This window comes from Pteropus alecto, unplaced genomic scaffold (genome assembly GCF_000325575.1).
Source record: "Pteropus alecto unplaced genomic scaffold, ASM32557v1 scaffold123, whole genome shotgun sequence".
Taxonomy (NCBI): Eukaryota; Metazoa; Chordata; class Mammalia; order Chiroptera; family Pteropodidae; genus Pteropus; species Pteropus alecto.
This window is the reverse complement of record NW_006433950.1, coordinates 7938165-7952508: the sequence shown is the minus strand read 5'-3', so window position 1 is coordinate 7952508 and position 14344 is coordinate 7938165. Positions and strand designations below refer to the sequence as shown.

The 14344-nt window shown below is 51.4% G+C and overlaps 2 protein-coding genes and 1 pseudogene across 4 annotated transcripts in view; 1 reads left to right on the top strand and 2 right to left on the bottom strand.

The window, feature by feature from the left end:
• Positions 1 to 1696: 1696 nt before the first annotated feature.
• On the bottom strand, positions 1697 to 13736 carry USB1 (U6 snRNA biogenesis phosphodiesterase 1). 3 transcript variants are annotated; one of them, XM_006908799.3, is made up of 7 exons: positions 13533 to 13736; positions 12472 to 12638; positions 10458 to 10641; positions 7525 to 7578; positions 5136 to 5241; positions 3824 to 3907; positions 1697 to 2756 (listed from the first exon to the last, which is right to left on the bottom strand). In XM_006908799.3, exons 1-7 carry the CDS (start codon positions 13628 to 13630, stop codon positions 2652 to 2654), a joined length of 798 nt encoding a protein of 265 aa, XP_006908861.1. In that variant the 5' UTR covers positions 13631 to 13736; the 3' UTR covers positions 1697 to 2651. The 3 variants fall into 3 exon arrangements, with proteins under 3 accessions (XP_006908861.1, XP_015442414.1, XP_024900388.1); XM_015586928.2 differs by having other exon boundaries at positions 1697 to 2753; positions 13533 to 13723; XM_025044620.1 differs by lacking the exon at positions 1697 to 2756 and adding an exon at positions 2786 to 2986 and having other exon boundaries at positions 13533 to 13723.
• On the bottom strand, positions 11329 to 11447 carry LOC112477394 (annotated as a pseudogene).
• Positions 13737 to 13810: 74 nt separating the features above from the next.
• Positions 13811 to 14344, top strand: part of ZNF319 (zinc finger protein 319) — a 6753-nt gene continuing 6219 nt past the window's right edge. Inside the window, 1 exon segment of the mRNA XM_006926942.3 lies at positions 13811 to 14120. The gene's annotated coding sequence lies outside the window, so the exon portion shown is untranslated.

Here is a 14344-nt window from a genome sequence, read left to right as displayed (position 1 = left end):
CAAGACAAGGAATAAACAAACAAGTAGAGGTAATTTCCCTCTTCCTTGGAAACAAAGCTGGGGTGGTCTGGAGAGGCGTGTGGAGAGCCAGGAGTGCCAGATGGAAATGGGCCAAACAGGCCGAGGGATGATCACTTCCCTGCCCTGCAGGGAACATCTGAGGACACCGAGGCCAGATGTGTTGGTCCCGCACTCTCCCTGTTGTGATAAAATCCCCATCAAGATCATGGTCTCTGCTCCGTGCCAGCCTGCCTGGGCTGGACTGGCCGCTCTGGTGGTGCTGCTGTCTCCGGAGCTCATCTCCTCTTATGGAAGAGCCCCAGCTGCTTCTGCGCTGTCAGCCGAGCGTGTCTTCCAGCACATGCTCGCTGTCTGGGTGCCTGCCAAGGCCCTGCCGCCTGGCCTGGCCTCCCCGGGCCCAGCCTGCCGCCCGCTTCCCGCGAGTGAATCTCCTACTTCCTTCCTCTGTCGCCACCTTCCATCCTTCATGGAGGAGACGGTTATCGATCTTGGCCCATTTCTCAAGGCTGCTGTATTCTAATTCCATCTGAACCACATCCTCCCCCAGGGGACTGGCAGGTCAGTCCTCCAGGGTTTGTTGATGGTGGTGCTATATCACACCCAGCCCGCTCCCAGGAAGAGCCAGCACAGAGATGGATGTCCCTGATGAGGAGAGTCAGGTGGTCTGTACCCACAGGACTTACCTTGTTGGAGGCTGGCTTCCATCCTGAAATTGGAACCTGCAGGAAATTGGGTGGCTGGCAAGTGTGAAGTTGAAGATGGGGCTTCTCCTGTGTGCACCCTGCCTGTCCCCACCACGGTGGGCATCCAGGGGGCCAGGCGAGTCTGATTCACCCACTGCCCAGTTCAGGGCCTGGCACAGAGCAGGTGTTATTAAGTGCTGGCTGCGCGGCCAGTTAGCCATGTCCCTTGCATGCTGGGAAGGATGCCTGGCTTCTTCCTCTCCATCATGACCTCAAAAGCCAGAACCGACTGACCAGTTGAAGAGCTGAATCAGCAGATCAATGTGGCAGGGTTGGGGAACAAGGCACAGAATGTGACTTCCTGGGTCCCTCAGCGCAGTGACTGAGACTTGCCTCGGGAAGCACAGAGGTGCAGGAGGCAGAGTGGGAGCCAGGGTGACAGGCACCCATTCCCCAACCCTTTCCCTCAGGCCTGGGTGGAGAAGGCGAGGGCAGGGCTGACTAGGAGCCCGTGGGCAGGGGTGTGGCAGGGCAGGATTGAGGTTAGGGTGGAGGTGGGACCTTACTTCTGGTTTCTCACGTGACCTCAGACAAGTCATTTAACCTGTCCTTCTGTACAAGCAGAATAATCATTCCTACCCAACTTACTTTTCAGAGGGGTCCCTGGGAGGAACAGATGAGAAGGTCTTAGAAAGGACTTTGAAAAAGTGTTAAAGTCTTATCAGGCCTAAATGTCTGTGCTTACACTGATGAGGAGGGGGCGGCGACCCCATGGCACCTGCTGAGCCCTGGGCTCGATGTAGTGTGTGTGAACTTGCTGGTGTGCAAGCCGGACAGTCTGGGTGGCCCGCCTCATCATTAACGTCTCTCATGGCCCCCTCAGCAGTCATAACAGACGCCAAGGCCTCCCCAAACTGTGAAGCACGCTGAGAAGGTGGGTAGAGGAGACAATGGCGTTTCACCTAGTTGAACAGAAGCAGTCCAAAATGAAATCCAAAATAAAAACTGAAATTTTTATTTGTTAAGTATAATTTAAAACGATAACATAAAAATCTCTTATCACCAGAAATCCAGATGGCAAGTGGAGAGGACAGGTCCTTTGCTCTGGTGAGGGCCTGAAAACCCTGTGCAGCCCTTGCCCCTCGGCCATGTGCCCTCAGAAGGCCTGCAGGCCACAGCGGGCAGCTGGAGGCTGCAGAAGGTGAACTCTGACTGGGGGAAGGCGCCGCTCTGCCTCCTTGGGAAAGCTGATGGGAAATCAGAGGTCACAGAGCGTTGGAGGCCTGGCTTAAAGCCACCAGCCAGGCCAGAATGAAACATCTGCTCAAGTCTCCCCAGGCACCTGGCTGGGGGCGAGTGGGAGGAAGGGAGAAAACTGATGCTGAGCCTCAAATTAGCACCCTGCACCTTAGCCCTGAAATAGCCTCCGCTGGCACGTGAAGGGGAGAGACTAAAAATAAATAAATAAAAGTGACATGCTTCGAGGAGGGAGGGTGACAGACCCCTCGAAGCACCCTATGTCCTGGCTGGAGCAGGGATGAGCCAGGGCACGATGGTTTTAAAAACGCTGGTCAGGGGCCAAAGGCGTCGCAATGTAAACAGCTGATGGGGGCATGGGGGAATTTGGGGAGGGGCCATGTGTTGGAGGGACAACAGTGGGGATTGTGGCTGAGTATGGGTGGGCTCACCAGGTGACCCCTTTTTTTTTTTTTTTTGGCATAACCACCTCAGACCTAGAACCAGGAAGCCCGGCTGCCCTCTACTGGTGACTTCTGGGAATGACCACAACACGACAGCACTGGACCTACGGCCCAAAAGGGCTGGGAGAGAACCAGGCCCCAGGGACTACCAGGAGTGGCCGCAGCTCCAGCCAGGCCTCCCAGTGGGAGGCTCCTCCATCTCTGCCTGGCCTGCAGCGGGGCCTGGGACAAGACGGGCCTCTGGTGCTCACTTCAAAGGCATCAGGAAGAACTTGTTCCCAGACTTGCAGCGGACCTGCTCAGCGTGCATGCGCAGCAGCATCTCCGAGTCTTCGAACTCATCCACGATCTCCTTAAGCCAGAAGCCGGGAGAGGACAGTCACTTTAGGGGAATCAGGGACCCAGAGGGCACTGTGAGCAAACCCAGCCCACTGAATCCCTTCAGAGGTTAGGCACCGCTGAGGGGAGACCAAGGGCCAGCGGGCTCCAGGTGCTGCGCTCACTTACCCCGTCTAACCAGCTCTGCAATCTTGCGAGGCTGGTCCTATCATCCCACCTTTTCAGAGATGGATGCCCAGGGCCCTGGATTACAGAACCCAATAAAACCAGGATTGGGACCCAAGTGCTGGAGCCCCAAACTAGAGCTCTTCGCCACCTCCAGCATGATCAGGCCAAGAGCAGACGTGCCGCTTGATGATGGTCCAGGGGTTGTCTAGTGTGCACATGTTTGGTTTGGCTTGCAAATCTTTTTTTTTTTTTTAAATACAAATTAGTTGTCGACATTTGAAAATAGGGAGATTACACATAAAAATCTGGATTTCTGGCTTCTCTGGAAAAAACAGGAGTGGCAGCAACGCGAGGCCCACGTTCCTCTTCCGGAGCGGAGGCAGAGTCTCGGCTCCTCTTAAGGACTGATGGGACAGTGAAATATTTCACCTACTTATAAAAATATGGGAAAGGCTATGAGGGTGGCTGTTCCTTACACCTGGCATGTTTCACGCATCTCCAACACCTGCCAGACCCCTGTGGGCACCAAGCCTTTGACCTCTGGGAGAGGGGCTGGGACTTCAGGGGAGGCCTGCAGCATCCTCTCAGATCAGTGTTCCAGGACAGTGCTTCTCAAATTTTATTGTGCACACAAATCCCTAGAGGTCTTGTTAAAATGCGATTCTCATTTCTTAGGTCTGGGTTGGGGCCTAAGAGTTGGTAGCGCTAATAAGCTCCCAGGTGATGCTGTTGCTGGTCCAGGGCTGTGCTCTGAGGAGCCAGGTAAGGTGGTGGGGTCTCCTGCCACGTCTGTGATTTCCCAGGGATTCAGGTCTGCATGCCGAACCCCCAGGGCCAGTCGGCTCCCCTCCCTCTCCGCGACACCTCTCCCATCGCTTCTGGAGTTTAGCTCCTCCGCTCCGGGAAACTCACCTGTAGTTCCCTCAGGCACGGCCCTTCCAGCTGGAGTTGAGCATCGCCCACACACCAGGCCAGGCTGATGTGGAAGGAAGGGTCCTGCGGAGGAGTGGCAGGGAGGCAGGCGGTCACCCAGGTGCCGTGGCGGGCCCAGACATCACGGCGGGTCTGTGAGAGTCGCTGTGGCATCCCTGATGGGTCCCTGGCCTGCTCTGTGGGAGACTAGACCCTCAGTGTCGATCACTGCTAACTCTAAGCACCCTCTACAGAGACGACACAGCCTGGGGTTGTCCTTGGTGTGGGCTGAACTGTGTCCCTCCACCCCCAAATTCCTATGTTGAAGCCTTGACCTCCAATGTGATGGTGTTTGGGGGATAATCGATCATGTTTAGCTGAGGTCAGGGGGGTGGGGCCCTCAGGCTGGGATTCATGCTGTGTAAGGGACACCAGAGAGCCTGCTTCCTTCTCTCAGCCGTGTGAGGACACAGTGAGAAGATGGCTATCTACAAGTCAGGAACAGAGTCCTCGCCAAAAACTGGCCATGCTGACAACTTGATCTTGGCTCCAGAATCGTGAGAAAATAAAGTCTGTTGTTTAAGCCACCCAGTCTAGGGTATTTTGTTCTGACAGCCCATGCTAAGACGGTCCCGTTCTCAGAGGCTTTCTTTCATGCACCATAGTGAGTCGTTAAATCTGGGACTCGGAAGAGAACCCAGGCTTCGAGTCTATTTTCTGATCTAAAACAGTTCAACAGGTGACATACATTTAACGATGAACAAAACCAAAATGCCTAAAGTTCTGAAGAAATAATAATTGTCTCTGTTCAAATTCATACTTACCTATCTTGGAATGGTTTAAAAAGAATGTATCAAGCAAAACCAATAGCCCTTTAAAGCCTAGACATTCGACTTGGAGTTGAGTACTCCTAGAGGGCATGGGGCAAGGTGAAGGAAGGTCTGTGAAGCGACACCCTTCCTGGAGTATCGATTTCACTAAAAAATATTGGGGAGAACTACTTTTTAAAAAATCTAAAAATAAACATGAATACAATATGGAGTAGAAGGCGTAACTCTTGTGCATATTTAAGATACAATATAAAAATTCTAAGAAATCCTAAGAAATGTTGGACTTCGGGTGAGCTGCATCTGATCCCACCTCAGAACCCTCAACTCCCCAGGGGTATGTGTCCTCTGAAGGCTGGCATTCAGGACGTCTCACAGGGAAAGTTCTGGAAGGCTCTTCAGTTTGCCTCTACCGAGGGCTTCCTGAAGGCGTGTTTTTCTCGTTATAGATGGGCCCATGGAGAAGAAAAGGCCCCGTTCGCTACCTGGTAGAAAGTGGCGAGGTCAAATTCCTCCATGACTCTGTCTACCTCTGAAACCAGGTCCAGGAACTGGGTGTGCCCTGAGGTGACCTCAAGCCCAACAAAGGTCCTAGAGGGAGACAGAAGTGGAAACAACGTGGGCATGAGCATAAGAACGTAAGCGCAGGTGTGTGGTGGGGCAGGAGGTGTGACAGACAGCCGAGCAGTCTGGGCCACGAGCACTTTCTTACTCCAGCCGCTGGTCAGCTCACTTTCCTGCCCTCTGAGCCGGCTCATTCATCCTCCCCCTCCTCTGTCTGGAAATCTTCCCTCCCCGGTTCTAACCACACATTTCCCCTTCCTCCCCAGGGTCTAATAACTCTCGCAGGAACGCTTTCCTCTGCCACTGCCAAGTCTACAAACCCCGAAGCTTCTGTGCCCATGCTCCCCATCACCGCTGCTGAGTCAGGACCCTTCTGGAGGCCTTGGCTCTCCGCGCTGGCTACCCTCCCATCGGCCCTCAGACATCTCTCTCACCTTTAAAACCCTCCCTTGAATGCGCATCTTTAGCCAGCCCCACCCATTCCCAGTAAAACTTCTTTTTAGATGATCTGTCTACCTTCGCTTTCTCTGATTCCTCACCTTCCGCCTTCCACCCACTTGGCCAGAACTGCTCGCGTCAAGGTTGCCCACGAGCTCTATGTTATCGAATCCAGTGGGTAATTCTCTTGGCTGCTCAGCAGTATCTGACACGGCTGACACCTCCCTCCCCGAAACGCTTTTCTGTCTTGGCTTCCGAGACACCGTACGCTCCACAGTCCTGGTCTGACCGCACCCCGGGCCTCCTTGTTCCGTCTCCTCCGCCGTCAGCTCCTTTCCAACCTCTAAGTGGCCGAGGGCTGCAGAGCTCGACCCTCCTTCCTCTCCACTGCTCCTCCTGGGCTCTCCAGCAGGCTGATCTCACCTAGCCCGACCTTAAATATCACACAGGCTCGTGGCTCCCAAAGTTTTATCTCCAGCTGGTCCCTCTCCTGTGCAATACCATTGTGTATGTGACATTTTCCACTTGTGGGTCTAACGGACAGCAAAATCTAAGCAGCATAAAGCGGGACTTTTGATTCTCACCCCACCAGTGTTTCCTATCACAGAAAACGGGGCCATTATTTACCCAGTTGTTCAAACCCCAAACCCAGCAATCCCCTCATTTTGCACAGATCCAGCCCAGCTGATTCTACCTCCAGCACACCAGAGACGTGCCCGCTCGCTGGCCCTTCCACGGCTACCACCCTCGTCGAGGCCGCCCCTGGCCCCTCGCCTGGACAGCGACACCTGCCTCCTCTCCGCTCTCCCTGTGTCTGCCCTGACTCACTTACATTTCTTCTCTCCTCAGAAGCCATAGACACGGTCTAGCCAGACTGACATTTAACATAAATTGGATCATGTGTCTCCTCTGTTCACATCTCTTCAATGGCTGAAAATCCAAACTCCTTACCTTGACCTTGAAGGCTCTGCATGAGCTGACCCTGCTCAATGCATTGCCTATGCCCTCCCACCTGCTCCCTGGGTTCTAATCACTGGTCCCCTCAAACGTGGCAAGCTCTTTCCTAACCGAGTCCCCTCGTTTGCTGTGTCCTCTACTTGCAGGTTCTTGCCGCAGCTTTTCCCAAGGCTGGTTCCTTTTCACTCTCAGGTCCCCAGCAAATGCCACCTCTCTGGCCACTTCCCTAGTGCCCTCCTTGGCTATCTGCTCCTGGCTATCATATCACACAATAGTTACAAACGATCTCATTTACTTTATTATCTGTCGCCTCCGGAAAATGTGAGATACCTAAGAGCAGGGACTGTGTTGACCTCTTCACTGATGAATCTCTACTGTCCAGCACACAGTGAATGAATGAATGAGCCTTCCTTTCAGAGGTGCGAAGAGAAGGCAGCTCAGTGAGTGGATCAGACAGGAGGCTCACCTTGAAGCCCTGATAATAACACTTTCTTCTTAGGTTCATCTAATAATTTAATACTTTTCAAAACTTGTTTGGCTCACTTGAACCTCACAAGTGCCCAATGATGAATGTGTCAAGGGCAGGCATGTGACAACATGGGAAGGGAAGGTCACAGAGGTGAAGATATGAGCTGAATTTTAAACCGGGGACAGAGCTGGGCAGGAATTCAGGCTTTCTTTCAGCCTTCGGCTTATTTCACTGCACCGAGATGTTTTTCTCTACCTCCGCCCTCCCTCCATGTTCCCCCAGTCATTTCTCTAAATGAAAGGTTCCGATTTGGGAACAGCTGCCTTTAGTCACAGAGTTGGCTAAAGCACAAACAAACGAAAAAGTGCAGTGGACAAGGCCAAAAGCAAAGCGCCCCCTAAATCTTTACAACAAAGAACCTTCTGAAAATGAATGGGGAGACTCACCTGGTTTTCTCTTGATTGGTATAAATCTTTATCTGGTTGGCAGTAAAGCAGAATCTGAAATTTAGAAGACCATATTTCAGGAACGATAATAAAAAAAAAAATCAGAAAAAAGTTTACATTAAAAAAATAGCAGTTTGAAAATATAGTTATCTCATTTCATACTTAGTATTGTCACCCTAGAGCTGGACGAGACCTTAAATAATCATCCAGTCTAAGTAACACAGTTTCATCTAGATGCTAACAAAATATTTACTTTATTAATAGCAGTTCATTCCATTAAACAATTTGAGACTATTGACTTTACTGACTGGAACTTAGAAAGTCTTATTCATCAGGTAGGTGAAAACAGATCATTTAAAGGCCAATTTGATCCTCGCAGTTTTTTTTTTTTAAAAAAAGGCAACTCTGATCGATCTAAGCAATAACAAGAACATTCCCTGTATGCCAGGGGCTGACCTGAGAGCTTTGTGCACATCAGCTGGGGGGATTCTCATACAGCCCTGTGAGGTAGGCACTATAACGATGCCCATTTTACAGACAAGAAAACTGAAGCTTGGTTGAGGCTGAATTTGATCAGCCACAACTCAAACCTCAGTCGGCCAGATTCCAAAGTCCTTGCTGTCACCTATGATGCTTTAGTGAGGGGAACTGGGTCTCAGCTGGTGTGAAATTGGAGCAGAAATGCCAACCCACATCCACCTAGCACTCAGATCAGTTACACAGGGACCCCTTGGTTCACCGAGGTAGGTGCTGTGACTCTGACCGGTTCTGTGTTCTCTGGGACACCAGATCTCAGCGGGACAGACTGGCTTGCTGCCCTTTGTGGACGAACTTGGCAAATCCCATTATAGGAAAGAATCATTTTACAGCCTCCAGGCCAAGGTCTCACTCCATCTGGGGAACGCAACACCCCAGCATTTGGGTAGAGTCTCACAACTCATGTGACAGCACAGTCAGTCAACTGCTGGCTTCCCCATCGGCCCTCAGCCTCCAGTGCATTCCTTTCGGGGAAAACATTAAGGGATGATAGAACCAGCAGGAACTTGGTTAAATGAAGAGTTTGGAAAGCGTTCTGCAAGGTGCCTGACGAACATCCTGGAGTGAATGCTGGGTGTCTGTGCCCAACTGTGATGGTTAATCTGAAGGGTCGACTTATCTAAGGGATGCCCAGAGACCTGGTAGAACATGATCTCTGGGGGTGCCTGTGAGGGTGTTTCTGCAAGAGATTAGCATCTGATGGCCAGACTGAGTAAAGCAGATGGCCCTTCCCAGGGTGGTGGGCATCACGGCCTGAAACAGACCAAAATGGCAGAGGAAGGGCAAATCCGCTCTCTCTGCTTGAGCTGAGACATCCACCTTCTCCTGCCCTTGGACATCAGTGTCCAGTTCTTTGGCTTTCAGGCTCATATTGGGACTTATATCATCAGTCTCCCCTGCCTCCCCCACTCCGCCCCTAAGTCTCAGGCTTCTGTTCCTCTGGAGAACCCCAATACAGAGTTTGGTATGAGAACGGTCTTAGAGGAGCAGAATTTTAAGGATAAGTTTTCTGAATTGGATCTGGGGTGTCTGGAATTCTGGAGAGCCTCTTAGTCAAGGCAGACCAATCAAAGTCATTCCCATGACATTTGCTGAAGCTGCAAGAAAAGACAGATGTCTTTACACATTGGTAGGTGGGCAGCCCAGAGATGCTGGTGGCCTCCTTTGCCATTGTGAGAATGAAGCCAACACAGAGAGGTGCAGAGCCCGGAGCTGGTAAGAGTCAGGCGTCATTTGACATCTCTGGTCACCCCGATCCATTCGTGCATGAAGCCAGTGCTACCTCTGAACTTTCTAGTTACACCACTCTATAAACTCCAGCTGCTTTGGGTTGGACTTCTGGCACCTAATATCCTGATTAATATAAATATGGCTCAATAAATTTGGTGGTGACAATTTAAAAAAAGGCGGCAGGGGCTGCATTAGGTGGAGATGAGTTTTAGTGCTGATTCTCTGGCCGACTGAATTGGAGCAAATCCTTTCCTTTGGGTCTCAGAAGGCGTTAAACTAAACGTGAGGTTCTCCGACTGGCCAGCAGTTCCGCGGACTTCCTGGGTCCAAGGCCTCCTGAACCGTGGGGGTGCGGCTTTGATCAGAAGACTGTTTCTCTCTCTCACGCATCTACACATCCGGGCTTTTGTGTAACACCTCACTTGAAGAAAGAGCTCTGCAGATAAAACCACCACTTGGGTAGCTTTTTTGGCTGCTTCTAGAACCAACATCAGAGGATCTAGAGGGTGATGCCTGGGCTCCCTCTCGCCTGCTCAATCTTTCAATAAACATTCATATGATGCCTACAGTGAGCAAAGCACCTGGAAAAAAGATGAGGGTAATTCAGAGGGAAGCCACATTCCTGGGCCTATAGGAACTTGGGTTCCAAAGGGGGAGGTGGATATGGGAATGACTGGGTATGAAGATGAGTGAAATGAGCTCTAAAGTGTAAACAGTCACAGGACCGGATGACTCATGGGACTGAGGGATTCTGGGAGAGCCTCAATGAAGGAACAGGGCTCTGATCTGGTCAAGTATAGGAGGAAAGGCACTTCTGGTAGGAAGAAGAGGTAGGAAATACTTAAGGGAAAAAACCCGAGGCTGGCAGACAGAACCAGAAGAAGGGTCCAGTTTAGAGCCTTTGCCAGTCTCCCCTGAGGCAGCCATCACCATTCCCAGGACCTGCACACAGGTAAGGACTCCAGAGCTTACGTGGCGTGCCCAAGGTCACACAGGATGGTGTGTACAGCAGATGGCTCCAGGAGATGTTTGGTGTTCCAACCTTTAGGTTTGCCCTATTTTCGGGGTAATACATCCCACGCTCGGTGCCCAGAGTAGCTCAGGATAGGAAGGGGAGCCTTGGAGGAGAGGGAGAGGAGAGGCAGAGGGGAGCCCTTGGGACTCACCTCTGGCAGGAGGCCATGCGGTCTTTCAGAGCCTGCACGAAGGGGTGGATCCAGTGATGCCGCAGAACCACGCTCTGGGACAGGCTGAGGTGGAAGGCCTCCATCCTCACCAGCCGAGGGACATATGTCTGGGCGTGGAACAGCAACGTGTCAAGCAGATCCATGAACTCCTCCCTGGCGTCATCTGGAGGTGAGAGTGGAGATCGTGGGGTTGCATGGCTGAGTGAAGGCGCCCAGAAGGTAAAAGCCTTTTTCACTCTGGGTTTTAGGAGAAAATTACTTTGATAGCAGCTTATATTTATGTATTCTGATAATATTTGAATATGTATTTTTGGTTACAGAAGTAACACACATATACTCATTGTAAAGAATTCAAGTAAGAAAGACATGCAAAGAGAAAGCAGGGGCCCCTGAAATCCCATCACCTAGAGCGGTGGTCTCTAAACTATCGTGATCACACGGGCCATTAGCAAAACAAGCTTGCACACATACCTGCGAAAAACGTGTATTTACAAATTACAAACATGTGCTACTCTGTAAAACTGTGTTATACAATGTATACTCTCAAGAACAGAATTTAAAAAGATGAGATAAAAAGATAAACATAAGAAAGTCCTAATACTTTTCTTCTAACCCTCTAATGGATCATCGTGACCTCTCCCCCAGGGTGCACACACCTCATTTTGAAGCCACTATCCTACGGATAAACACTGTAAAATTTGGATGCCTATATCCCCAGGCTTTTCTCAATGCATGTACCAATGTCTGTATCTTTTTTTTTTATTTTTAGGCAAGGCAACCCTTGGTTGACCTGACAGATTATAAGGACCTTGTCAGTTTACAATCCCTTATTTTTTACTTTATTTTTTTACGTCTACTGCACTTGGTCTTCCTAGGTGGTCTCCCATCCAAGTACTAACCAGGCCCAACCCTGCATAGCTTCCGAGATCAGACAAGATCGGGCTTGTTCAGGGTGGCATGGCTGTAGACTGTATATATCTTATTTGTTAAAAAAGTTGAGTGCATATCATTCAAAGTGTTCTACTGGCTTCTTCATCTAACATATGTTGGACATCTTTCCTCTCAGTACAGAGGTCAAGCTCATGATTACAGCTCCGCAATAATCCATAATCAGAAATAGTGTTTCTTTAATATGACACACTTAGAATCTCCTGATAGACATTAAGCACGCTCCTAATTTTCCACAAAGACAAAGAATATTACGATGACCACCATCGTATGTTCAAATGTTATTTATTTTACCAAACATGTGACTAGGGCTGCACGGCTAACAGTCTGCTCACACTCTGTTACTCAGTTTGCCCAATGCCCTGGTGAGCAGGTAGTATAGAGAATTGGTCCCACCCTGTGGACGAGTAAATAGAGGTTCCAAGAGTTTACTTGACCTTACACAAAATAATAATAAGAGCCACTGCTTCCTCTGTATCGTGCTAACAACTTGCCATAGATTGTGTGATTTAATCTTCACAAAAATCCTAGGAAATAGGTATTATTATTATCCCCATTATAGAGATGAGGAATCTGAGGGTCTGAGAAGTCCAGTAACTTACTAAAGGTAACTCAGAGTAGTGGGTGGTGAGTGAGGTCTGATTCTGAAGCCTGGGCATTTTCTGCCTGCCATTCACTTTTTAGGGCTGGGGTGGGACTTGAACCCAGTACATTTAAGGCTCTCTTAGAAATAAAGTGCCAGCTACAGCTGTACTCTGGGATGGCCTTGACATTCTGCCCTAGACCCTCCCTTGGTCACCTCTTCACGAGCAGAGAGAACATTATACCTAGAGTTAATAAAAATATTTCTGGCAATGGTTTGAAAACTGAAACTACATTTACAGAAAAATTCCTCAGTTCTTCAAACATCTCTCTCTGCTGAGTCGACCTCTTTTGTGCCGCCAATGTCAGAGGCTTCTGGCTTCTTCCTCCTGATTGGAGTCAGCTTCCTCCCATCAAGAGGCACCTATCAGTCTCAGCCGCTTGCCTTTCACACATTACTCACACGGCAGGTAGACATGGGTAGCCCAGTTGCCCCGTTCGTGGGGGAAGGTGCGCACGCGGCCCCCATGTTTTGCACTGTCATCTTCAGGCCCCTCCTCGGTGCTTGGGAACATGTGTAGCACACTGTCCGGTACTGGCAACTTCTGGTTGGGAAAGGGACTCTGGCCACTGCAAGGGAGAAAAATAAAACAAGCACATTTATCTTCTGAACATTTTCCACCTTTGTGCATACAACAAAAGTTGTAACCCCTTGTACAGGGTGGCTGAGCATCTATTTCCTACTAGGTGCTATAAGCAGCTTCTAGATAACCATAAAGCTTTCCTCAGTATTGTCTCATTGGAGTCTCCCAAGGACTCCAGAGGTAGACCTTAGTAGGGTGCGTGGTCCTTGTGGGAAACAACTGAGCAGGCAGCTAGGATGTGTGATTCAGAAGTCACCTTCCCCAACCGGCAAGCCTGAGCTGGAGCAGCACTTCCTAGCTCTATGGTCGTGGTCCAGTCATGTGGCCTTTGTGGGCCTCAGTTTCTTCATCCGTGAAGTATACTTCTACCTGATAGCATTACTGTAAGATCAAGTGAGATACTACTTGAAAAGCAGTCAGTAAGTACCAGGCCTGGCACTTAAGAGCCGAGGATCCACGAAGAGATTTTGATGGTTTTGTTCACTGCTGAGTCCCCAGTCCCAAGCCTGGTGCAGAGTGGGTGCTCAATGAATATTTATTGGATGAATGAAAAAACTATCCAACGCTTTAGTTATTATGACTGCAACTGCGTTAGATGAGGAAACAGACCTAGGGTGGTACAGTGATGTGTGTCTGGAAATAGAGCCGGCAGCAGCTGGATCTGAACCCAATTTCCTGTCTCCTAACCGTGGCCTAGCCAGGGGATGTGGGTACTCTGGGGCTTTGTCCCGGGATGTCTTCGGGATCCTCTTTCCCACTGCTCCCTTCTCCTTCCCTGCAGGGCCGCCCAGCATCTTCCCACCCTCCGCCAGACACTCCGGTCCCGTCAGGGTCTCGCGCGAATCGCACTCCTCCCCAGAAAGACTTCCTCGCTTCTCACCGAGGGCGGCCTCCAGCGCCCGGCCGGGCCTGGGTCCCGGCCTCGGCTTCATCCTCAGAGCCGCTGCTGCTGTAGCCCACGAGGGGCGCCGCACTCATGGGGCCTCCTCTAAGACAACAGGGTGCGCCAGCCAGCAGCCGCGGCCGGTACCCGGAATTCCACTGCGCCGGAAGTTCCCTTCCAGGGGGCGGGACCTGTGTTAGCACCGCCCTCGGGGCGGGGCCTGGAGGGGCGGGACCCGGTGGGACCCAGCAAAGACTCTACCCACCGAGACCAGAGAGCCGGCCACTCGCTGTGTGTTGAGGGTAACCCGGGGCTTCCCGGTACTCCCCAGTCTCTGTGTGCCCATTTCACAGATCGCTCTGGGCGCTGACCTCTCCGTCCGCGGCTCTGTCTGCAGCCACTTGAGACCAGACCACCCAGCTACGGACGGTCCCTGGGTCAGCAGCGGTCAGCGCAGTAGACACAGCGGAGATCCGTGTCCTCGAGGGCCAGTCGGGATCAGAGGTCCCGGAGACCACTGCTCAAACCGGCCCAAAGTTCGAGCTCCGAGGGTTCCGCCGGAACAAGTTGAGCAGTCATAGGCGGGTCAGTTCCAGAAGACCAGGGGGTCTAGGCGGTCCCTCCTCTTAGCTGCAGGGGTCGAGCCCGGGGCCGAGGCGGGAGGGCCCCTTCCTCTAAGGCCCAGCAGGGTGGGTGCAAGTGGAGCGCCCTCCCTGGGTCAGCTGAAGCGTGCCAGCCGGGCGACTGGAGAGAGCCACCCGCGCGCCCGGTTGTCCAACCCGGCCCGGAGCGGCCTGGCCCGGCCGCGG